The sequence below is a fragment of the Syngnathus leptorhynchus genome, chromosome 19 (genome assembly GCF_054491065.1).
Source record: "Syngnathus leptorhynchus isolate UIUO chromosome 19, UIUO_Slep, whole genome shotgun sequence".
In the NCBI taxonomy this organism is placed as follows: domain Eukaryota; kingdom Metazoa; phylum Chordata; class Actinopteri; order Syngnathiformes; family Syngnathidae; genus Syngnathus; species Syngnathus leptorhynchus.
In genome coordinates this window covers 701,720-725,282 of record NC_141213.1, presented here as the reverse complement: position 1 = coordinate 725,282, position 23,563 = coordinate 701,720, and the positions used below count along the sequence as shown (strand labels likewise).

Sequence of the window (23,563 nt, the reverse complement as noted above, 5' to 3'; positions counted from 1 at the left end):
GGTATTCAAATCAGTTCCGAGTGGTTCATTGACCTTTGATTCGTCCCCGAAGAGCTTACGGACTAGTGAGCTTCCCTCGAGTACTCTGGCCTGGAGATGGGGGGGGACATACTTAATGGGCTCTTTAAGAGAGAGAGATTTATTACAATTACCTTCCTAAAAGACCATCAATTATTCAAATATGGCTAAATTACCTATCAGGTCCAAGTCCTGCTGGGGATTCAGAGAGGAAGAAGAGTGCCAATATTAGGAAATACTTTTCATAAGTCGGACAGGGTGATTTGTCTTGGACCGCATCGTGGCGTCAAAGGAGCGAAAAAGGAATCGAAGGGATTGACTGAAAGTAATGAACGCGAGACCAAATTAGCTCTCAAATTCCACCAGTGAGCGACACGATTAATCTCAGAGTTGCTGACAGAGGAGTTGCGCTGGGATAGTTTGAGGCCACGAAGCAAACTAAATTCACAGATGGATGAATTAGGCCCGTCGCTCGAGTGCTGGCGGGCCCGCTTTGCGTCTCGGGATGCATTAGATGAGCGTGCTTTACTTTGCTAAGTAAATCCACGCATCCCGCCTGATGAATGTGTCTGACGGTACGCCAGTTGCACGCGAGGTATTGACGGCGTTTTTAGACTGTGTCGTCGTATTCTGCCCGCTACAGCAACACGTAATTAACCTCGGTGATGAATTTACACATGACGGGAAATTGCTGCATTAATAAGACATTATGTTCCGTGGAAATGACTTTTTCAGTCACGCTCAATGATATTTGCAATTCAACAACAACAACAGCTCATTAACTGGAGGTATCTACACTCAAAATTGTTGTGAACGTATTAGTTCTTGTTAGAATACATTACAGTTCTACCACAGCTAACGCTCATGACAATAATAAATGTATCCATCCTTTTTTAAGGGTTAGAGTTCAGGTGGAATCTATCTCAGGTGAATTTAGGAGGCGGGTTACACCTTAACTGGTAACCAACCAATCCGAGTGCAGACTCAGCTTTATTTTACAAAGTTAATACCTTTATAGGTATACCAGCTAAGTGTCAAACTCATGGTCCGGGGGCCAGATACGGCCCTCCATATCATTTTATGTGGCCCGCAAATTTTGCATCGACTTTGTGTCATTGCTAAAATTACAAATTGTCTTCAGTCTAAAAAAGAAAAGACATTTTGCTTGCAATTTTTATGATCATTTGTTCTGTTTAGCTTTTACTGGTCTCTGATTTCATAACTAGTTTTTCATCAGTTTGTTTTGTTGCCTTTACTGTATATAGCAGACGTTGACAATCATAATGGCCCTCCGAGGGAAACTATGATTACGATATGGTCCGCAACAAAAATGAGTTTGACACCGTTGCCTTAGAGGAAGTGTACAACGTTATTCGAGCGTGAAGTAGTCCGTAACCTTGTCATACATCATGTTCATTATAAACAGCAGGGCCCTATTTCCTATTTTCTTCTACACACGTTTGTAACCAAAATGTTTTGCTTTCCCCCTCAGGAGCCTGGTTTTTGGCATCACCGTGAGGAATACAATGTTTGTTGTGCTCACACTACCTTGCAGTCGTCATCGAGTCTCAAGCTCCTCTCTGTAATCGCCACGTCGTCATTTCAGAAGCGTCCCTCGGCCACCGACTCGGATACCATGCTCCTCAGCAAGCTGGTCCCGTTGCTGTGCTTCCTGTGGCCCACCATCGCCTTGCCTCTCGCACCTGGTGGGAATATTGGAAATGTGTTTGGAACGCAAGAGAGCGACGGTAGGATTCTGCAACGCTCCAAGCGGGGATGGATGTGGAATCAATTCTTTCTGATGGAGGAATACACCGGAAATGATCATCAGTACGTCGGCAAGGTGAGAGATGGTCTGCAAACTCATTACTGAAGGGCTTCACTCCTTGCTGCAGAGGACTTTGTTTGGCCTGACACAAATCTCGGAAAACATTTGAGCAGGTTGGGGCTGGTTGCAAGTAAAGGTCTGATGACATCAGGGTATTACGCTATTTCTAATTGTAGATTGTAGAACAAACCTTTTCTCATTTCCAAATATGTAAGTAAGAGTGGTGATTGTCAGCTGCTGAGCAGAATGTTGAACGTGTCTAACTCCAGAGGGATTTAAAGACTTTTGTTTGACACGAGACAGTTAAGAGAAAGCGCAAGAACGGAGCAGCTAATCAATCACTCCTGACCTATCGATTTGTTGAAAATAAGACTTGTCTGCCGAGGCCCACGAAGCTTCTCTGGCCGGAAGAGACTTAGCGGAGGGCAACTCACATTCGATTTTCAGAGTTTGTTAGCGAGTACGGCAGAGCATCCTACACGGCGAGGTCTCTGGCCAATTGCGGCCGTCTTAAGGATCCCGAGATTGATTCCACCCGGCAACTTGCGGCTTGGAAATACGAGGAAGACGAACCTCTAGCTAAACTGCATCTCCTCACCTACCCCCCTCTTCAAAAAAAATGATGAGCTGTGGGACACGTGTGCTCCTGCCGGATCAGAGCCGGAGCTGCCGACAGCCAGGTCGGGGCTGGCGCAATAAAGACAGGTGTGATGAGGAAAGGAACGGTACACTTATCAACTCCGGCGAGGCAAATGCGGTGACTGTCGACAGCCAATTTTCTCGGAGGAGGCTGCCTTTCATCACACACCTCATCCTCAGCGGTAAACAAGTGTGCCGGGGTGAGCCGCGGGGGGGCTCTGACAACTTCTTTGCTGCAGCTATCGCACTAGAAGCACACGCACAAATGGATTGGCAGGGAGGAGGAAGAAGAAAGCGTATCAATCAGGCGGGCGGATGAAATGCGCCTTGTTGTGTTATGTGATGCGGCGGCAACGTAAATGCCAAGTGTGAGGCGGGTTATCAGTTGATGCGTCGGCTGTCACGCGCCTCGCCTTGATGTTCCCCGCCGCCGTATGACAGCACGGGCTTCATTTTTACTGTCCAATATCCTTCATTATTCCGCTGTCAGAAAAAACATGAGGCTGTAATGAATTGCTGAGGAAGGCTGAGGAGCGGTGGGCGCTATACGTAGGACTAATTTCATCTCTGCGAAAAGGGGCGGACGGACGGACGGACAGAGAAAGCACTTAATGGCTGCGTCTTGACGGGCCGACTGGTAAAGATCATTTCTCGGCGTGGGCGACGGGAGGCCTTGTTTGTTTCATGTTCAATCAAAGACGGCGACTCGGCCCCCGCACACACACACACACTCTAAAAGGTTGATTTCTTGATTGCGGCAATCAAATTCCATGCAAAGAAAAGGCACCAAGAAAGCAACTTCTTTTGCAAATGGGATAAAATAAATGGGGAACATAAATTCTTGTTCCATGTCTAATAAATTCAAGGTGAAGTCAATAGATTACCGTATTTTCTAGACCTCGTGGCCGACCGGATTATAAGACGGAGTCTCAACTAAGAGGTCTATTTTTTAAAACTTAATGTAAAAAAATGATTTTATTTTACCCCGCTTTAAGTGAGCTTCAGTTGTCTGTATTTTCCACTCTTTCCTCACTTTCATCTTCCTCTCCAACTTTTTAGGGCTTTTTAGGACTTTTTAGGGTCTACCCATCGAGGAATGAATTTACACCCCTCGGCTTGCATCGTAACCTTAATCAATTCAATATCGGCGATGCTTCGTCAAGTCAAATGCACCCAAACCTCTCTCATGTTTTTCTATCCGATGATTTATTTGGTTTTAGTGGTTGCATTCTGAGGATCCTTAGATTGTAAATTGAGAGCTGGTAATAAAAAGGTGAACTCAGTGCTGGTGTAAGTCTAAACAAATAAGAGGCAACAGAAAACAAATTTGCGGCGTGGGACGAGGTGCTCCTGCCAAATGAATTGAAAAAGAGAATAAAACCTGACCTCACATCTCCATACAGAGTCATCTCACAAGCTTGAATTTGAGCAACAATAAATATGAAGCATCACAGCATTTGTTACTCCCCACTATTGGCTGGTGCCAGGCCATCCAATCCCATTTGAAGTGACTTTCACGAGGCGACTAATAAGTGCTGCGGCCGAGCGTACGCAGCTGCGGCAGCCCACTTCTAAAGGCTTGCAATGCTGAGCAATACATCTGCAAACTTGACGCCAGCGGGGCCAGCAAAATCCCATTAAGGCGCTGGCACCTTCCATTGTGCCCTGCCTCATAAAACCCTTGCCTTCATAAGAATTATTACTATTTCATTTTAGCTGTGTTCATATTTTTTGCCAGCCTTGGGATGCGGCGGCGGCGGCGGCGGCGGCGGCCTCGCTCGCCACTTGAAAGAAATATAATATAAAGAAAGCAGCCTAAAGCTATGGCGGCGGGGTCCACGTCGAACCTGCAGAAAAGGCACGAGTACGCGGCCGCTCTGTTTTAACGCTAAAGACGGAGCGAGAGCGGGCAGGCGAACGAGAGTAATTATTCCGTCTCCATTCTGTGTCGCTATCTCCTCACTGCAGCAGCGAGCGACACGGAGCGGAGGACTGACAAGAATTGCCAATGATTTCCTTGCTTTGCAGACAATTGCTCAGTGTTTGTGCGAGGCAATTTCACTCATCAAGGCTCTTCTCTGTGCTTGTGTTGTAGGGCCATGAAAAGGCGTTTTTTCTTTTTCTGTTTTAAGCAAAGCCACCAAATGTAGCGCCGTCGTCATTTGATTTTGCCCAAGCCCCGTGAAGACGCTTCGTGTAAGCACTTGTAAGAGGATGCAATGTGTTTGGTGCACTCCAAGATTTCTTGCCTTCGGCTGCCCGCTTGAGATGTGCAACTGAGACTGGTTAGTGGAGCATTAACACAATTATTCAGAGTGGTCTCGTCACATTCCTTGTTTGGACTTATTAGACTTATGGTCTTTGCTGCCGTGCAAAAATGAAATGAATTTTCAAAGGGTTTTTTGGTTGACTTTGTTAGAGAATCATGAGTGTGTCATCAAACTTTGCAGTGATGCAGGCAAGGACAAGAAATGTTGTTGTTTTTTTTTTTTTTGCAATTTAGTATCGTCTAGCTGTCGTCTATTTGGTATCAATTGCGCACATTTTTTCAAAGTCGCCTGGAAATGACCAAATGAAAATGTTCCTTCCTGTCTTTTCAAGCATAGCCTCTTGTTTTTTGTTTGCCTACCGAATTCCATGTTGGTAAAGATAGGGCGGTCATTAGGCTGGCGGCATAGCTTCCCATTATGGAAATAAGGCCATGACAGCTGATGGAAAATGCTACCAGCTTCCGACAACAATAACGCTAAAAATGTTATCCCGGGAGTTGATTGTTACGCGGCACCCTGCAGGTCGTAACGAGGCGCGGGTGGTTCATGGCAAGCATGCTCGTGGAAGCCCATTTAGATGCAAACAAATTCCTGCAAACAGCTCACCGGCGTAAAGCTGTCACTCACAGGTCGCACCTTCGCATCTCCAAGGCCTCGTAAATTCCGCCTCCTTCCACGCTCGAAAATAAGGCGAGGGGAAGTTCCCGCTGGCAGCCGCAATATTTTTAAACCCATTTCCATCGGAATCTTTTTTTTTTTTTCTTTACAAAAGCATTCACGCCTGAACCCAATTGGAGCTATTGACATCAGTCAAACAAATAATTAGCTTGGCCAAATTAATATTAACAAGTCGCAAGGCAACGTAGGACGTGTCATTAAACGCGCTAGGCAAGCTCGCTAAAAATAGCCGCTAACAGATCCGCCAGTATAATGAGAGAATCAAGCGTCCGTCAGCCACTTGTACAAGGTGACGGATAGGTCGGAGGTGACTCGTTTTAGTCAGCGCTGCAGCCGCCACCGCTCTGCCTCGCACTGTTCCTCGACCACGCAATTCCGAAGATAAATCCAATCCCGTGATTGGTGAAATATGTCAAGGGACATTTTCGCGTGTCTCGCCTGTTTAGTGGGGAAGAAAAATGGAAAGCTCTGACGAGATGCATGAGAGCAAAAGTCAAAATACATTTCTACATCAATTGTTAATACCTTCGTATGAGATTGAAGTCAAAAGTCAAGCAAGTAAAGGTTCACAATACTGTACAAGCGCATACAAGAGTGTTGGTAACTTGCTGCATCACACATAAAATGGAGAATCTTTTATTTTCCGATGATGGATGCAGAAAAGGTGCTTCAAATGCCCCATACCGCGATAAGTCATAGCCTGACTTTGGTCATAAACAAGCACGGTGAAGAAGTCTCCCATGTCCTTAAGCGAGATGAGGCTAATATGCCAAATGGGAGAAGCTTTCTACTCTAAAAGAAGAAAGGAGAAGCGGCGCACAAAAAGCTCTTCTGTGGGATTTGACGGGACCTAATGCGTGCGTAAAGTGCTGCCACCGTCGCCTCCAAATTGGCACCGCATCGACTGGGTCCGACGCCGTCGTCCAATACAAAAAGAGGAACGGCTTGAATGGTCGAGTGAGTGCCAAATATACTTCAAAATGCTTTGGAGTGCAGCTTTGGAGTGCAACTCGTGTTCTGTAGCCTGACCGTTGACACACAAATGCCTTTTCCTAAAAAGAAGAGAAAAACAGGCCAAGGCTTCAATCTATGTCAACATCATAAATCCTCTCTGTGTTTGATTCCCAGCTGCACTCCAACATGGACAAAGACGACGGGACCGTCAAGTACGTCCTGACGGGAGACGGCGCTGGAACGGTGTTTCTGATTGACGAAAAGTCAGGCGACATCCACGCCACCAAGAAATTGGACCGCGAGGAGCAGTCCATGTACACGCTCCACGCCAAAGTACTGGATCGGATCACCAACCAAGAGTTGGAGCCCGACACCGAGTTTAACATCAAGATCCACGACATCAATGACAACGAGCCGAAATTTGAGCATAACATCTACTTTGCCAGCGTCCCGGAGATGTCGGATGTCGGTGAGTTGACACTTGCTAGGAGCTTCTACTGCTGTGTCTTTGCTCAAAAACATTTCTTGTGTGTCTTCAATAACTGCAAAGTTTCAGAAAAACAAATCAATCTTTGAGAGGTAGCGTGCGGGATGAGCACATTCGTTTGTGTTGATCCATTAAATTGCGACAATAAACAGAACACAAAGCGTCCGTCATGTGATGTTACACTCACGCTATTTGTGTTTGGTCCGCCTCATTAAGTATTCACAACAAACCTTGTCACTTACCATTGTTTTAACTGCCGTTCCACGCGTTTTATGTTCTGATTGTCAGTTTTTCCAATTAGGCGTTTGCTTGTTTGCACTTTGCTTTTTCATTCGATTGCGAGTATAAATAAACCAAATGGCCTGATTGTAAAGTGGCACGCCTATAAAGCATAATCTAACAGCAGATGAAAAAAAAACATTTTCAATTATGAATACAATTGAGCAATCGGGGGGGGTCAATCAAAAGCCAATTATATGTGCGGCAAATAACAAAGAGCCTTGTTTGGGGGGGGATTCATGATGCCGGCTAAAGATGGGTCAGGGTCGCCGTTAGTCATCGGGCAGACTAATAAACAGTTTGGATTGAACACCGCGCTTCATCAAGTCAACCGGCCATGAGAGGCGGCAGCCATCAGTTCTGGCACTAAGTGGGACAGATGTTCAAGGCTTCATTAGTATGCGGCCAGACTCGGCAACCCGATCGCTGCACGACGGCGGTGGCGGCGGAGGTCTCCGGAATGCCAAGGACGGCATTAGCCACGCGGCCTTGTGGAGGATATGGAGCAGCAAAAGGACACTCACACACTCTCTCTGTCTCTCTGTCTCCCTCTCTCCCCCCCCTCCCTCTCTCTCTCTCTCTCTCTCTCTCTCTCTCTCTCTCCTGTTCGCAATACACAGCCTTCATTATTACTCCGACCGTGACATTTCACCACAGTAAGCCCAATAAAATGGCGTTATCATTAAACTGCAATGTTATGCATAGCCGACATTTAGCGGCTTGTTAACGAGGTTATTTGAGGGCAAAATATCGGTAAGGTAAAGTCTGTCTGCCTGACTTTGGTGGTACAATTTTTTGTTTTAGATGTTTCACTTTTTTCACATCAAGAAACAAACACATATACATGAACAACTACTCGCGGCGTCTTTCATGCCAACAATAAACTTGATAGACTCTTATGAAGACAGGTTAGTGTCTGCAATGAGATATTTTGAGGCGTCTGATCGATGGCCATCACAAAGGATTCCATTTCAGACTCACCTGTTTTTCTGCTCCTGTTTTTTTTTTTTTTTTCAGGTACTTCAGTAGCCACCATAACGGCAACGGATGCCGACGACCAAACGTACGGCAACAGTGCCAAGCTGGTCTACAGCATTCTGCAAGGACAGCCTTACTTTTCCGTGGATTCCGAGAACGGTGCGTTGAGCTACAATTAGCCAGTGAGCACCCTGCTCGTATGGAGTCTATGAAAAGGTCTCGTTAAGTGTGACGGAACATTAAATGGCATCTCGCCCAACGAGGATTTCTTTCTGCCATTCTTAAGCACCGCTAAAGACACGTTTCACGGCACTAACTCTTCAAATCCGTCTCTTAAAACGCTAAGCTAATTAGGGTGAAGACGACTTAAAGCGGGCAAGAGAATGTGGTTTATTTTTTTCTTCTTCTTCTCAGGCACCATTAAGACAGCACTTCCCAGCATGGACCGGGAGGTCAAGGAGAATTACCAGGTGGTGATCCAGGCAAAGGACATGGCTGGACAGATGGGGGGTCTCTCGGGGACCACCACGGTCAGCATTACCCTCTCCGACGTCAATGACAGTCCGCCCCGCTTTGCCAACCGTAAGCATCTTTTTTTTTTTTTACGACTCCAATTTGGATTAAAAGTTTGACTTATACAGGATTAATCCGTAAGCAATGTTTTGGCAAAATCGTGTTTTTGTGGGAGCGGCTCTCATTTTACAAAATGATCTTTAGGGTATTTTCATGGTTGTCAAATGTCAAAGCTGGCCATATATGAGCAAAAGAGTATGTCAAAGGTTAAGGATGCTCTCACGTAATGTCACATTTCAGATTCCTTCCGCATCAGCGCTTTGGAATCCACAGAGATCGGCAGTGCCATTGGCCGCATCAAAGCCGACGATCCCGACGTGGGCCGCAACGCCGAGATGGAGTACAGCGTGGTGGAAGGCGACGACAACTTTAACATTGTCACGGACAAGACCACCCAAGAAGGCATCATCATTGTCAAAAGGGTGATTGTGCCACCACATCAATGTGTTGGGACAGTGATGTGTACCTAATAATATGATACAGTGACTAAACATGAATCATAGCGTTGCAATGAAAATGAGTTTGACAACGGCGGTTTTATGCCATTTGATAGCCGCTATGATGTGCACTGAGCACGCTTTCCCTCTGCAAGCAAAGTCTGGCACGACACGTTGAGCGGCACACAGGAGATTAATGTGCCTGAGACGCTTTAAACCCCACAAGAAGATCTGCTTAATTCACATTTTTCCCCCGAATGAGTCCTGAACCACTGCCTGACTTTTGAAAATCGTTATCGGGCTTTCTCGCTACAATATTACCTTGTCGCTTTTTAAGTTCTTGAAAGTGAGCGTATTGCCCACGCGCTTTCATTTCATCCACGGATGTTTTATCAGCTTTCACGTCTCATAGTAAGTAACTTCCGACGCACAATGGCAGCATTTTGGATTAGAGTGTGCCGCCCGATTAAGGTTCATTCACATGAGAAAGGATAAATGACGGAATTTGCTTTGGGAAGTGACGTATGAAACCAGCTATATCCTGGGCCTCTGAAATTAATAATAGAAAAGGAGTCTTTTGTCAGAAATTCATCGTTTTCCCGCAAAATCTCCCCCATCAGCATTCCTCACTCTGACTTGTAACTTCCAATCGAGAGCGCTGCGGAGATAAAGGCTAAAGTGCCTATTACAGTCTGCCGGCCAGATTCCTGACGCTGATCCCTATCGTCCGCAGGCGCTCGATTACGAAAGCAAGCGAGACTACGAGTTTAAGGTTGAGGTGAGGAACACCTACCTGGATGCCAGATACATCCAGGGTCTGAAGTTCAAGGACTTCGCCACCGTCAAGGTGACGGTAGAGGATGTGGACGAGCCCCCTGTTTTCACCCGCAATCCTTACATCATCGAGGTTCACGAGGACACGGCCGCTGGCAGCTTTGTGGGCGTGGTGTCAGCCCGGGACCCCGACGCCGACAACAAGATGGTCAAGTATGCGCCACTCATTTATTCTAAAACTAAGCTAACATGTAAAGGACAAGTTTATTTCCTTTACCGCGGTGCCTTAAGAGTTTAAGAGGCAGAGTCTAATTAGCGGTATTGATTTACCCAGGTCGGCAAATAGCATGTGGTCTCGTCAGTAAACGACCGAATAAGAACAGATGACATGACATTACAAAATCAGCAGAAATGTAAAGCCACGTGTTACCCTATGGCTGTTTCCTGTTTGGCAACATTACACAAAACCATTGGCAGTAGATTATGTTTCGAGGCTTGCGGCATACAATGACAAAACGTTTGTCCCCAGATAGTCTTGAATGCGAAAGATCTAGCATATATCACTGCTAGAAGGTTTGGTGATACTGATGAGTTTTTGGGTTGACTTGGCGCAGATACTCCATCAATCGTCACACAGATCTCGAGAGGCTCTTCAACATCGATTCGTCGAATGGCACCATTACAACCCGGAAAGCTTTGGATAGAGAAATGTCCAAATGGCACAACATCTCTGTGATGGCTGCGGAAATGAGTACGTCTTTGAACTTTTGCGTGTTGGTTATATATTTACGTGACAATAAAAAATACCCTAAGAAATCTTCAACCCTTGGTTTGTGGTAGACAACCCACGTCAGGTCGCCCGTGTTCCAGTATTCATCAAAGTGCTGGATGTAAACGACAACGCCCCGGAGTTCGCCATGTCCTACGACACATTTGTCTGCGAGAATGTCAAAGCGGGACAGGTAAGTACGGAAACTAATATCAAACTATATGTTGACAGAAAGTAATGATTGACAACCACTCAACAGTTCTACATTTAAAACTGGTCAAAGTTTGAAATTGCACTGAAGGCACAACTCGCATGTCTAAAGGGAAAAAGTAAAGTTGAGAGAATTACTCTCAACGGTCATTGGGCAAAGCACCAAACGAGTTGGCAGCAAAACTAGCCACTCGCTGACATTGAGAGGGCGGCTGTTAGCACGTTAGCGCTGCGCAGTCATACATCCATGTCCATCCAACGATTGTTGTTGTTCACAGCCAAGCCAAACGAGAGGCAACTAATTCTTTAACGAGCTAATTTGCCGATCATTGTTCTCCCTGTCATCTTTTGATCATTTTGATTTCACAGACTCGCTAATACTTTGGTTTCTCTTCAAACAGTTGATTCAGACCATCAGTGCTGTCGATACAGACGAGCCCCTGGTCGGACACAAGTTTGTCTTTAGTATAAAGGCGGACAATCCGAACTTTACCATAAGTGACCAAGAAGGTTAGAAACTTTTGTCAATTCTATCTAGGATTCTGTCCCACCCGATTTTGACAAAAATACTAGCAGTCCAGCTTTGCTGCCACTTTTGACGATCTGGTTATCAAAAAATTGGTAATCATTCAGTGCTCTTCATCCTCGTCCTACAGATAACACTGCCAATATCCTGACCCGACGCGGAGGCTTCAGTCGGCGCGAGATGAGCGTCTATTTTCTGCCGGTGGTAATCTCGGACAACGATTACCCCATCCAGAGCAGCACCAGCACGCTGATCGTGCGCGTTTGCGCCTGCGACAGCCGGGGCAACATGCAGTCCTGCAACCCTGAGGTGCTGCCCTTTTCTGACGGGCTCACCACCGGCGCCCTGGTGGCTATATTGCTGTGCGTCATCATTCTGCTCAGTAAGTTGGAACTATCAAAAGCTCTTTTGCCTAACATACGGAGTTTGACCTACATTTCTGACGAAGATTCTATTGTGGTTTAATGACATGACGTTAAATTAATTCTCAAGATTCTATTCACTTCAATTTGCCACATTTTAAAAAGAATTTTTATTTTTGAATATTTGAGTTGATATCATTTTATTTTTATTTTTAAACATTTGATTTGATATGATTTGATTTCAATCAATCTGCTTCCAGTGTGTTTACCTAAGAACCTTTTCCCAGTCAGCCCTTAGCCACATGCTACAGTGTCAATCTAGTCTGCCTTCCTAATCGGTGAACCATCGCGACATCGATCTGCTCGCCATCTGACAGCTTTCTCGCTTAACATAATATCACACTGGCCTCGGCTCGGCTCCCCTAGTTGGACATGAGCACGGTGTGTATACTCCTCATTATGTCCCCTCTGTCACGTCCGTCAGAAATGATCACAAGGCGCCATTCAAACAGCCACCTTGCACCCTCGTCCGACCCTATGTGCACCGCCTTGTAATTAACACTCAGGCGGGGGGGCGAGTGGACAACCATGCCGCCCGTAGTGAGGACGGAAAAGGTGAAGGACTCGTGCTCGTTGGAAATTCAGAGATTGTTTTCCACTCTCGCTCGGTAAGCGCTGACTCCGTGGCTGCTGCCAAAAGAATGAAAGGAGATTTGAGAGGTTGTCCGCCGGCCAGCATTAAAAGTATCCTCCGAGCAAAGTGCATTTTATACAGTCGACGCGCCATTCAGGGGAAAAGAAAGAAGAGGCTTTCTCACTGCATCTTTAATAATAGGAGACGTATGCCCGGGGAGATGGTGAGGATTCATCAATGGCAATAAATGTGTTTTTCACTCTGTACTTTAGTTCATTGGCGCTCGCGAATGCCTGATACGTATTAGCATGCTAGCACTTACCCCTTTGCTGCTTTATTTTTATTTGAACATTTATGCATGGCTTGCAGGCTGCTTTCGTGATGGAGAGAGCTTCATTTATTCAGGGCATAGACTTGCCTCCGTCCTGTGGTATCTCGAGGAGATATAATAACAGCCTTTCCTGTTGGTTTCTGTGCAGTGATCGTGGTTCTATTTGCTGCCCTGAAGAGGCAAAGGAAGAAAGAGCCTCTGATTATCTCCAAAGATGACGTCCGGGACAACGTGGTCAGCTACAACGACGAAGGCGGGGGTGAGGAAGACACGCAGGCTTTCGACATAGGAACGCTACGCAACCCCGAGGTGATGGATGCTAACAAGTTACGCAGAGACATCATCCCCGAAATGCTGTTTTCCTTTCGGAGGACATCGCCCATAAAAGATAACACAAACGTCAGAGACTTCATCAACGGGAGACTTCAAGAGAACGATTGCGACCCGACCGCACCCCCTTATGACTCGCTGGCCACGTACGCTTACGAAGGCAGCGGCTCACTAGCGGAATCGCTCAGTTCGCTGGAGTCCACCGCCACCGAGGGGGACCAGGATTATGATTACCTCAGCAGCTGGGGACCGCAGTTCAAGAAGCTGGCAGAAATGTACATCGGGAGAAGTCCCGGACTGGAGACCTAGAGGGAGCCTGACCCCGTTTTTCCAGTTGGTTTGTTTGTTGGCAAGCTAGCCGGACACACTCCTTGTCCCGCTAGCCTGTAAACTAGCAAGTGTACCATCAGCCTACCTATGTATCAAGCTAATTATCTATTCATGTCCGATGCGCTAGCTAGTGCGCTATTCCGCAAGTTGTCTGTTTGACTCTCACACGTACTTGCACACACGTGCGTTGAAGGCCACTGGGAATTCAAACTTGACTGTGACGGCCCAGTTCTCCAAGTTTTACTGTTTCTGGTCAAAAATAAGTAATGATGCCTTTTGACTTTTAGGACTTTTTTTGTGAACATGGCGTGGAAATGTGTTTTGTAACCGAGCAGAGCGATAGCAGTATTGTATACTCTCAATGTTTAATGGCACTGGATTGTGTTTGGGAGCCCAGTCACTCCATGGAAAAAGTGTACATGTACAAAGTGTTTTGAAACATTCTATATAATCTTTGCTATTATTTGTCTGACGAGCAATGTCCATGTGAACGGTTGGTGCAGTTTATTTGTCAAACTGGAGTCATTTCATTCTGTAGGCGTAACATGTAACCAGAAAGTGTAAGTTGTAGGAAAACACTGGATTCCTGCTGCTTGAATGCCGAGTCATATTGTTTTATATTTATATTTTTCTACTTATTTTTATAATAAAATGAAGAAAAAGTTGCTTTCTAGGTTTCTGGGGGCTGTTTCTTTTCGTAAGAAATAGAATATGGACTGTGGGAAGCAAGATTGATCCAAGTGCAATTAATAAGGTCCAACAAATGTTCCAACTAATTGGACCTCAGCGGCCAACGACGATCTTTAAAAAGAGACGGGGAAAAGGCGGCCGCCTCTCCTCGGGGTTTCTATCTGGACGCACCATGTGAGTGCATGATTAAGCAGAACATGTCGCGTTTGATGTTAGAAAGGCATTTGCATGTCACATGGAATAAAACATGACACATGACCCCCAATGGTGAAGCAGCTGAGAGATGTCGGTGCAGCAGCGTTGGCCCGCATTAGCTATAACTTTGCTTGATGAGATCAAGAGTCTTCTTTAACCATCCAAAACCTTCCATCAGGCATTTACATTTGCTCATGCAAGAGGCCTCAAAGGTTCAGCTTCAACCAAGCAAACATTTCCATCGTTGTAGCGTCATAGCGGAGCAGCCGCTTGAAAATGCAAAATGTTTTTATGCCCCCTGCAGACTCACCGGAAACAACCTTGGGCTTGGTTTTTGGTACTCGTTTCATGGTACTAAAATATGCTAAGCGAAATGTCACTATGCGGCCCACCTGCCGTGTTTGTTCATGTCTTGTACCCTAGCTATTTGAAAAGACCAAGACAACATTTCCCCAGAAGCTTTCATCTGATGTCAAAGTGTAACCATCACAAGGCCTGGAAGCGTATTTACAACCTGAAAGGGTTGGAACTTCCCTGGTTCACGATTAACACTGGAAGCCGCGGATAAGACGTTAGCAAAATTGGTCATCAGACGCACGAATCCATCCAACTGAAGAAAAAATCCTAAAAGAAGACCCAATAATTCAGCAGATCCTTTAGTCAGTGGTGCAGGTCTTTGGACTCCCAGGTCCAATGGCATCTGCTCCGCCTGTGAGTGACCGAGCGTCCTGACACCTTTCTACCGCAAGCGGCGTCAAGGTTTTCGTGAGATGGGTGTCGGCAGACGGCGTTTGCTTTCACACCTGCACATGCATGACTTGAGCCCCATCGGCCATGTGTTCACACTTTGCTTTCGTCCACTTCCCGCTGGCTCCCGATTATTCGTACAAGCGGAAGAAGCCAAACATGGGTGTGTGTGTGTGTGTGTGTGTGTGTGTGTGTGTGTGTGTTGTTTAGTTTCTAGCTGTGCGTCGTCTTGAAAAGGCTTACAGTTAGCAGATAGACCAACTTGGACTCCGCTTGAGCAACTGTTGCCGTGAGGGACCGTGGACAGAAGCTGTGACGGTGAGGCTTAGCAGCATCCTGCTGTGTCAAGGTGGAAGTGATCTTTAATGCGCCTCCAATACTCACATTTGGCTGTCATCTTTAACCCAAGTATGAATCCAAAGAATGACAAGTAGCAAGACTAGAAGCGAATTAGTTGTTTTCTCGGACAAGTTACCAGCGACAGGATATATAAATATCCGGAGTACAAGTTGTACCACCTATAAAATGCATAATAAAGAAGAAAAAAACACAAGTCGCACCGTAGTACAAGTCGCATTTTTGGGGGGAACTTTATTTGATAAAATCCAAAACCAATAACAGATATAAAAAGGCAACAAAAGGCTAAACGATACGGTACGCTAATGTCACATAAACAAACGAGGAACTGAGAACCTGCCTGACGTAACATATTCATTAACGGTTATTAAAATTACTTTAACATAAATAAGTCTCCCCCGCCCGCCTGCTGCCCGATGACGGTTGGGATAAGCTCCAGCACACCTGCGACCCCCGTGAGGACAAAGCGGTTCAGAAAATGGATGGCTGCAACACGTTTATCAAACCATCTGTGTCACTCCAAATCATTGAATCCATCGAAATCTTCGTCCTCCGTGTCACTTATAAACTACGCCGCTGCAGACTCCGGAAGTACATGTGGTGTTGAGGTCAGACTCATTGTCAATGGCGGCTCCAATTATTCCACATGCCTAGTGTGCCCTCATGCGGTTTAAAGTGAAAAAAACATGTGAAGTGATCAACTTTACTATACTATGGTAAGTAAGTAATGTGTTTATGATCAGGTGTTAATCATTTCACATATAAGTCGCTCCTGATTAAAAGTCGCACCCCCGGCAAAACTATGAAAGAAACTGCGACTTATAGTCCGAAAAATACGAAATACTCTCACACACACACATACCAATGAGTGCCAGCAGGCATTCCAAGAAACGACCAAAATGAAGTTTTCAAGTCACTCAAAATGACATACGCATCGCTAGCTATCTGCTAAACAATCACAAGTGAGTATTTGCTCATCAGATAGTGGCAGTGGGCTTGGGATGGCTTTGTGCCACGATACTTTTGACCACATGCTATATTCGCATGCATGTTCTTGAAAGCACAGGTGGAGAGCACAGCCCCCCCGTCGGGAAGCAGAACGGCGCGAGAGGGAGTAACTCTGAACGGTCCAGATGGTCTTGCAGGGTGTGACTTCAAACCGCAACCTGTCCGTGGCCCGGGTCAGCGTCCTGAAATCGCCTCGTGCCAGGATGATCACCAACTTCTATTTTACTAGCCTTCATGTTTCTTGGCACCAGGCTCGAGGCTTTTGGGCAATTTCAGTGAACACAGACAGCTTATTCCCTTCAGGCCAGTCGAATGACTCGGCAAGCACCAAAGGAACGCAGCGAAGGTGTGGCGCGTCGCATCGTTCCTCATAATTGCAAGCAAGCGCAATTGTGAATCGGCATCTTAACGAGCAAACAAATTGTCGGCCCTTATGAACCGTTTCCTGTGGGGAAATGTAAGCGCCGAGATGAAATGGGCAACAACAAAAACATATTGGATGCATATTGCTGCTCCTTTTGCCCGTGCTTGGCTATTAGTTTGTCAGATTGAATCAAATCCAGGTAACATACACTAGTGTGCTTCTCCGCTTCTGTCAATTAAGCTGTAATGGACAATAAAAGCTCAGACGGGGAGAGCATTTTTTATCTTGTCATATGTCGGCCTGGCACAGTATGCTGGAATATAAAAAATGTCCCCAATGCCAGCTCATTTCTCTACTGGCAATCTGGCTCCATCTCCTGGAAGATGAAAACCACCACAGGTACGCTCTGGATTCCCTGGCAGGAAACGCTCATTCCAAACTGTAGCCTAGGCAATAAGGCTTGAAATCTTAATCTAAAAACTGAACCCTGACAAATTGAAGCCAAGACACATGCTTGAAAGCCCAACCCTGGCTTGGAACCCTAATTGCAAACCAAATCCTTGTTAGAAACCCTCATTTGAAAAACCTAAGCAAGGCCTGAAACATCAAAATGTACAATAAACAACTCTCGTGAGGAGAAGCGGTTCAGATCATGGATATTATTATTATGATATTGCATGTTTCATCTTTCTCAAGGGATGTTCTCACAATAATGAATTTGCTTTGTGTGTTTGTTTTTAATATACATAGAGCAAACAAGATATTAATTCTTAACCAGACCCTTAGCAACGCTTGGAATTGTAATCCTCACCCTTAATTTGACGCCCTGATACAGTTCCAAGTATTTTTCAGTGTTACCAGTTTGACATTGGCCAGCAGAGGGGAGCAAAGCTCTTTGGACATTTTGTAGCGTCACTGTTTGTAGCTTCATGAGATGCTCATTTGGCTTCGTCTTCATCAGTCATATCATGATGGTGTTCAATATCTTCCATTATGCAGCTTTGACTTTAAAGATGAGGAATTAGAAAGTCATCCTCTGCGAGACACGCACACTCACAAGATTGTTTTTCCTTTGGCAGATTTAAAACTCATATGTCTGGAGATGAGCTCATCTCTTTGGGAAGGTTAAAAGAACAGAAAATACATTTGGAAAAGTAACGGGCCCACGCAGCGAGCCCAAATAACTTCACCTTGCGGCCAATCGGCTTGCTCCAGCTGCTCACATCTTGTCTAGGTGGGGCTCGTTGCCTCGTCAGTTGGCTTGTATTTAGTTGCCGTCGTTTGGTTGTCATTTCATGTCATGCCAAATTTGTCGTGCTCACTCTTTCCTTTGTCATTGGGACTTTTTTTAAGGACTGTGTCTTTGTACTTTGGTTGCCTTTTTCTTGAATGAACATCAAGTTGTGGTGGTCTTATATCATCTAACCTTGCCTCACTGCTTTGGCTACCATCAACAAAATACTATAAATAAATAAAAAACACTCAGGTTTCTAAGAGAAGTCATTTTATGAACACCATAAAAATATTGCTTTAGTGTCATCATGGGGCCAAATGAACAATGTGGAGAGAAGCCTCATTTAGTCAGCCTTGTTGAAAAGAAAAGAAACTGATTTGCCATCTTGTGGCAACTACAGGCAATTTTAAATCTCTCTGCGCGGCGGTCAATTAGCTCAAGCGCGCTCAGATATACTTCTTTCCAAACTCAAAAGATGATCAGTCTTGTATGTTGACACGTGTCCTCTGGTTGGAGAGCTTTTCGGGTATCTTCCAGAGGTCAGAAGCGGGCTCGTCTCCCGTGATCCATCCGGCGTCTCGGTTAAGCGCCATTCCGCTAAGCGTGTCCAAATAGGGTCATTTTGTGTTTAATTAGGCGCGGGACATTCGACACAATGTCAATGAGGCGCCATTCAGTTGACGGGCACTCAAAGAGGTGCCAGATAAACTGTTGTACACGCAGCACCCAAGGCTGCGGCGGCCATTGAATTCCAACGGCGCTTCGGTAAATCACAGCCCATCGCTCGCTGACGGACAAGAGTAGCTCATGTAATTATGCGTATATCTCCAAGCCCGGATGAGGTCGCACAAAGCACCGCGCTTGTCATCTGCAGAGAGGCCAGGGAGTGCAATATGATGAGGGATGAAAGAGGGGAGATAAAAGGGGTGATCGGACGCCGCGTGGTGAGCCCAAAAAATCTTTCTACATCCAAGCGGCCGGTTGAAACCTGAACATCTGGCTTGATAAAAAGCTCAACGACTCCCCTGTGGCACCACGCAAACGACTTACAATGCAACAGTGGATTCAGGTTCTTCCATTGTGACGCTCACGATGGCTCTCTAGTCATTAAAGGCTTCATTTGAAACCCTAAAGCATTATTTGGATTATTAAGCATTATTATCATTCTTATCAATTTAACCTGTGAAACCTAAATTCAAAATCCTGACCATGATTTAGACTCAGATTACGGTCCAGATTGAATTGAAGTGTATTTACCAACAGTGAGGTTGCACGTGCTTGACCACCAAAGCTTAAGGACGTACATGTCCTGCTGACGGGTAGCGGCAGGGCTGGCCCTCGTCAATGGCTTCACAACTTTCACATTCATGAGCGTCCTCCTGCCGCCGCCATGCATTATGCATGGCGCCAAAGACAGGCCATTGAATCCAGATAACGCCCAGCCACCTTTAAAGGAGACGGATTACTTTTAGTCGAAAAATAAGTCGACTCGAGTTGCATTTGGCCATTTGCCACGCAGCATGCTCGTCTGTGTTTTCATTTTGACCGGTTTGTCTCGCTCTTGGGAACTTTCATTACATCGCTAAAATTGCTTGAATAAAGAAAGCCAAGTGGCTGCAAATGACCGGCAAAGAGCCCGAGAGAGCTAAAATGGTCTCGACCAATCACACGGCTCCTATACCGGCTTTCACCTCCTTTGGCTAAAGCGTCAACAGAAGCCGTTTGGCACCTTTGTCCTTTGTTTAACTTTAAAGCTTCATGAATGTTTAATGGGAGGTGTGGTAAGCGCAATCAGGGGTGGTTCCAGCCAAGAGATATCACCTTCAAGTGTCACATCTGAAGATCCGTCAATAGAACATCTGGATCAGCAATTTGGACAACCGGCACCGCCCCCTCCCTCCCCCTGGACGGCCTGTCTGTCCGTCCATACGCAGTTTGAAGAAGACTATCAGCGGTGGCGGGACACGATAAGAGCGTGTCGATACGAGATTTATTGAGGCGCCGCCGTGTGCTCTACATCATGTCGCACTTATCTGGGGAAAGCGTTTTGGGAGGAGCACGGATATTGTAGGCATGACCTTGGCGGGGTTTTTAGGATGCGGTGGATTAGGATCTGCGGCCTCACCTTTTTGTATTCACCGAGATGAAACGTCCACAAGCCGCGCCAAGACAGAGCACTAATGCAAATAGACTCGTGGCACGCACGCCTTTAGCCTGATTTAAAACATCTCATATTTTAACCGTTTAAACTCCGGCTTGAAGTTTTAACACAAACACATGCGGCCATCGAGCTGGGGAAATGCCTTTTGCGTGACGTTTTAATAACCGCCCGTAACGATAAATCGGAGGTGGAAATAGTTTGTTTCTCGGCCCCATTCGAAGCTGCTTGCAACACTCCCTCGTGAATAATTAAGCACAAGAGTCAATATATCACACATTGGGGCAAATTGCTTGGTGCAAAAAGAGGACGGACGTAAAATAACGCTGCGGCAGTAAGGCGTGAGGAGAGATGCCTCTGGACACCCCCAAAATAAAAACCAAAACAAACATTCCAGAGCCTCTTGGCACTGTGCAATAAAACCAATAAGATCTGAAAGCTGGAGCTGTGTGGATTCCTTGCAAGGCCAGTAAGAACATCAAAGCGCAACTGTCAGAGCTGTTTCATTAAGACGGGTGCACGCTTTGTTTGGGCGCACCGCATCTCGTCATTACAAATGACTTCCCACGCGCTTGCTGGAAGCTCTGTCGCCACGCTCCACTTTAAAAGTCTTTGCAGTGGACATTACCAGGGTGACGGGACAAAAATGTCTCGGTGAAGCAGCATGTGGCTCGTTACGCTGCAAAAATTCCATTGGAAATTTTAAGAAAAGTCAAGTCAAGTCAAGTTTATTTGACAAGAATTTGAAAAATAAGAAAATAATACTTGGCCCATATCTACAGCAGTCTTGAAATTAGTATTTTTAAACTTAGGCTCCAGCATGCCCGCGACCCTCGTGGGGACAAAACGGTACACAAAATGGATGAATTCAAAATAATTAATAATAATTTAATATTTATTAATTCAATATAATAATTCATTTTAAGAAATGATATCTTACTTAAGATTTCACGATTTACAATTTAGTGTCAAGGATATTTTTGAAAGGGAGAAATTGTCTGTGAGCCGTTGGTGTTTCTATACTCAGTATTTACAGAATAGTATTGTATTACTCGGGACAACCTCTCTCTTCAAGACGGTGTCAATCAAGAGTGAGTTTTTTTTATCTTTGTCTTGTCTCAGATCTCATTTGATTGCGTACCATACGGACTATCCCATTCCGATTCAGGCGACTCACATCAGAAACAATTTTCTGACAGATGTCACTTGCGATGGCTGTCTTCTGTGTCCATGCAGGGGAACGGCCATCTTGCGTTTGTCCATCAAAGCAGCTGCTCGGCTTTTTGCTCGCTAAGTGTGATCAGATAGTAGGATCGGTAACTTTTCTTGACAAAAAGTAAGTTTTGTTTCGCTGATTGCGGCCTCTCGCAAGCAGCCTGCTCTCCTCAAAGTCCTGGAGCACTCTTGCAAATTGGACAATCAGTGCTGCCATTTTACAGCATTAAGCGCTCAGATGAAAGGAAGGACACTTGAGTTATCGTCGGGATAATGGGGCTGCCGCCTTGCACTTTGCAGCCAATGAAATGGGAGTGTGTTAATTAGGCCAGACGTTAATTAGGCCAGCCCATCAAGGAGAAAAGGCTTTGTCTTCAGTGACACTAGATTGGATTGGTGGCCTCCGGAAATAAAAGCTTTTGCTTTTGTTGCTTTCTTGGAGGGGTTCTGTTCGTGCGATCGCCACAGTGAAATAAAATAAGGACATTTCCATGTAGATTGTATATATTTTTTTTGATAGCTTCTTTTGTTAGCTTTCAGAATGTCGTAGTTGCCACCGTGCCAAATAGGGATGGGAATCTTCACCATCAAAGCGATACAATACACATCTCGATACACTGCCAACGATTCGATGCATTCACGATTCATGGAATTGCCGATGATAAGATGCGATACCATTCTCCCATCTTCTGCGATAGTACGATTTAATTTTAAAACAATGCGATCTGGTGCGATACGATACGATGTAACTGCAGGTTGTATCGATTTTCCAATGCATACAACCCTAGTGCCAAACGTTCCCTTGCATCAAACAAAGCTACATTTTCCAAACACTTAGCTACCTACTCAAGGCCCGTTATTGTCTTAGCAACACAGTTATGCAAAAACCGACAGAAATCAATCCACGACTGTCTAAATGTCCCATCAACTGCCAAGAAAGAACTGCAAATGTATGAGAGTGAAGAACATTCTTCAAATTAAAACGTCACATAAAATACATGAATGCTTCCGTGCTAACGACCTATCATGCCCTTTTTTTTTTCAGATGGAGATAATGAAACGTGACAGTTGGAATAATTTCAGGCCTGGAACGCACGTGCACAGATGCCGGGTGGGTGGGGGCGAGTCACGGGAGGATGCTGTGTTTATTTGATGGGAGGCCTTCAGGGTCCACTAAAGCCTCGCCCCTCCCTTTATGCTTTTGCTTTACGAGGCCGCGGGCAGACGCTTTATAGTCGGCACGTCAATGAGCGCGGAAGCAGGGAGACTACGTGAAGATTGTTTGTGTGCACAATCCAGACGAGCACTTTGTCTTCTTGCAAACTTTCCAGTCAGACCCTCAGTGGCAGTGGGAGTGGAGTCGTTACGTGTGTCTCCAAGCATTAGACTGTCTCTTTGATCGCGTTGGAGCTCAATTCCAGAACTTTAAAACGTGCTTGGCAAGACCTTATTCCCCCTGCAATTGCATTTATATAAATATGTGTGTGTGATCACCCCTCCCCACCTTTTTCTTTTCAAGATGCGCTAGGGGATGCAATTATACATTAATAAATACCATAATTTCTGTCTTGTGTGGTTCAGGATAGAAACACATTAAAATGAGCTCATTAAGATGCTTAGAAAGGCAACATCTTATTCTACTTCATTAAAAAAAAAATCCAAAATATTCAAATATTCATCTTAAATTGCAGTGCTGGGTGCAGGAGGGCTCCCTCATCACAAATAAGACGCTACTCTGAAAACATCCATGTTGCACAAGTCAAGAATTGTAGATTTCCTTTTTCCAAAGCCCAAATTCCAGCTAATCATTCAAAATGGATGAATTTATGGTTTGGTAAAATAATAGAAGTGGCTTAGTGTTGGGTTTGGTAAGGCTGGCCTAACACCAAAAACTGGGTCCGTGTGCCACAATGTTAGACCCATCAAAGCAATTCAAAGTTTGTCTCCAGAATGTACTTGGCCACAAAGGGATGGCAAACATTTCCCCCGCTTGTCCGTCCCAGTGGCCCGTCCAATGTTACGGCAACTTTGGCGGGCCGGGCCGGTCCTACGCCGCTATCGATTGCGTCGGCGAGAAGGGCATCTTTAATTGTGCTGGCAATAAAGCTCCCCGGACTTGTGCTTGTCCCTCAGCTCCTTGGATTAATTAAGTGCATCTCCAAAGCGGCGGAGTGCAGTCGATGATTAT

The 23,563-nt window shown here is 45.5% G+C and overlaps 1 protein-coding gene across 1 annotated transcript; it reads left to right on the top strand.

Annotated features, from left to right (window-relative positions):
* The first annotated feature begins 1,654 nt into the window (after nucleotides 1–1,654).
* LOC147041437 (cadherin-10-like) lies at nucleotides 1,655–13,386 on the top strand. Its single transcript, XM_085938814.1, has 11 exons — nucleotides 1,655–1,861; nucleotides 6,562–6,856; nucleotides 8,171–8,290; nucleotides 8,546–8,713; nucleotides 8,945–9,126; nucleotides 9,875–10,128; nucleotides 10,530–10,666; nucleotides 10,756–10,877; nucleotides 11,296–11,404; nucleotides 11,551–11,802; nucleotides 12,896–13,386. Exons 1-11 carry the CDS (start codon nucleotides 1,655–1,657, stop codon nucleotides 13,384–13,386), a joined length of 2,337 nt encoding a protein of 778 aa, XP_085794940.1.
* Nucleotides 13,387–23,563: the final 10,177 nt, after the last annotated feature.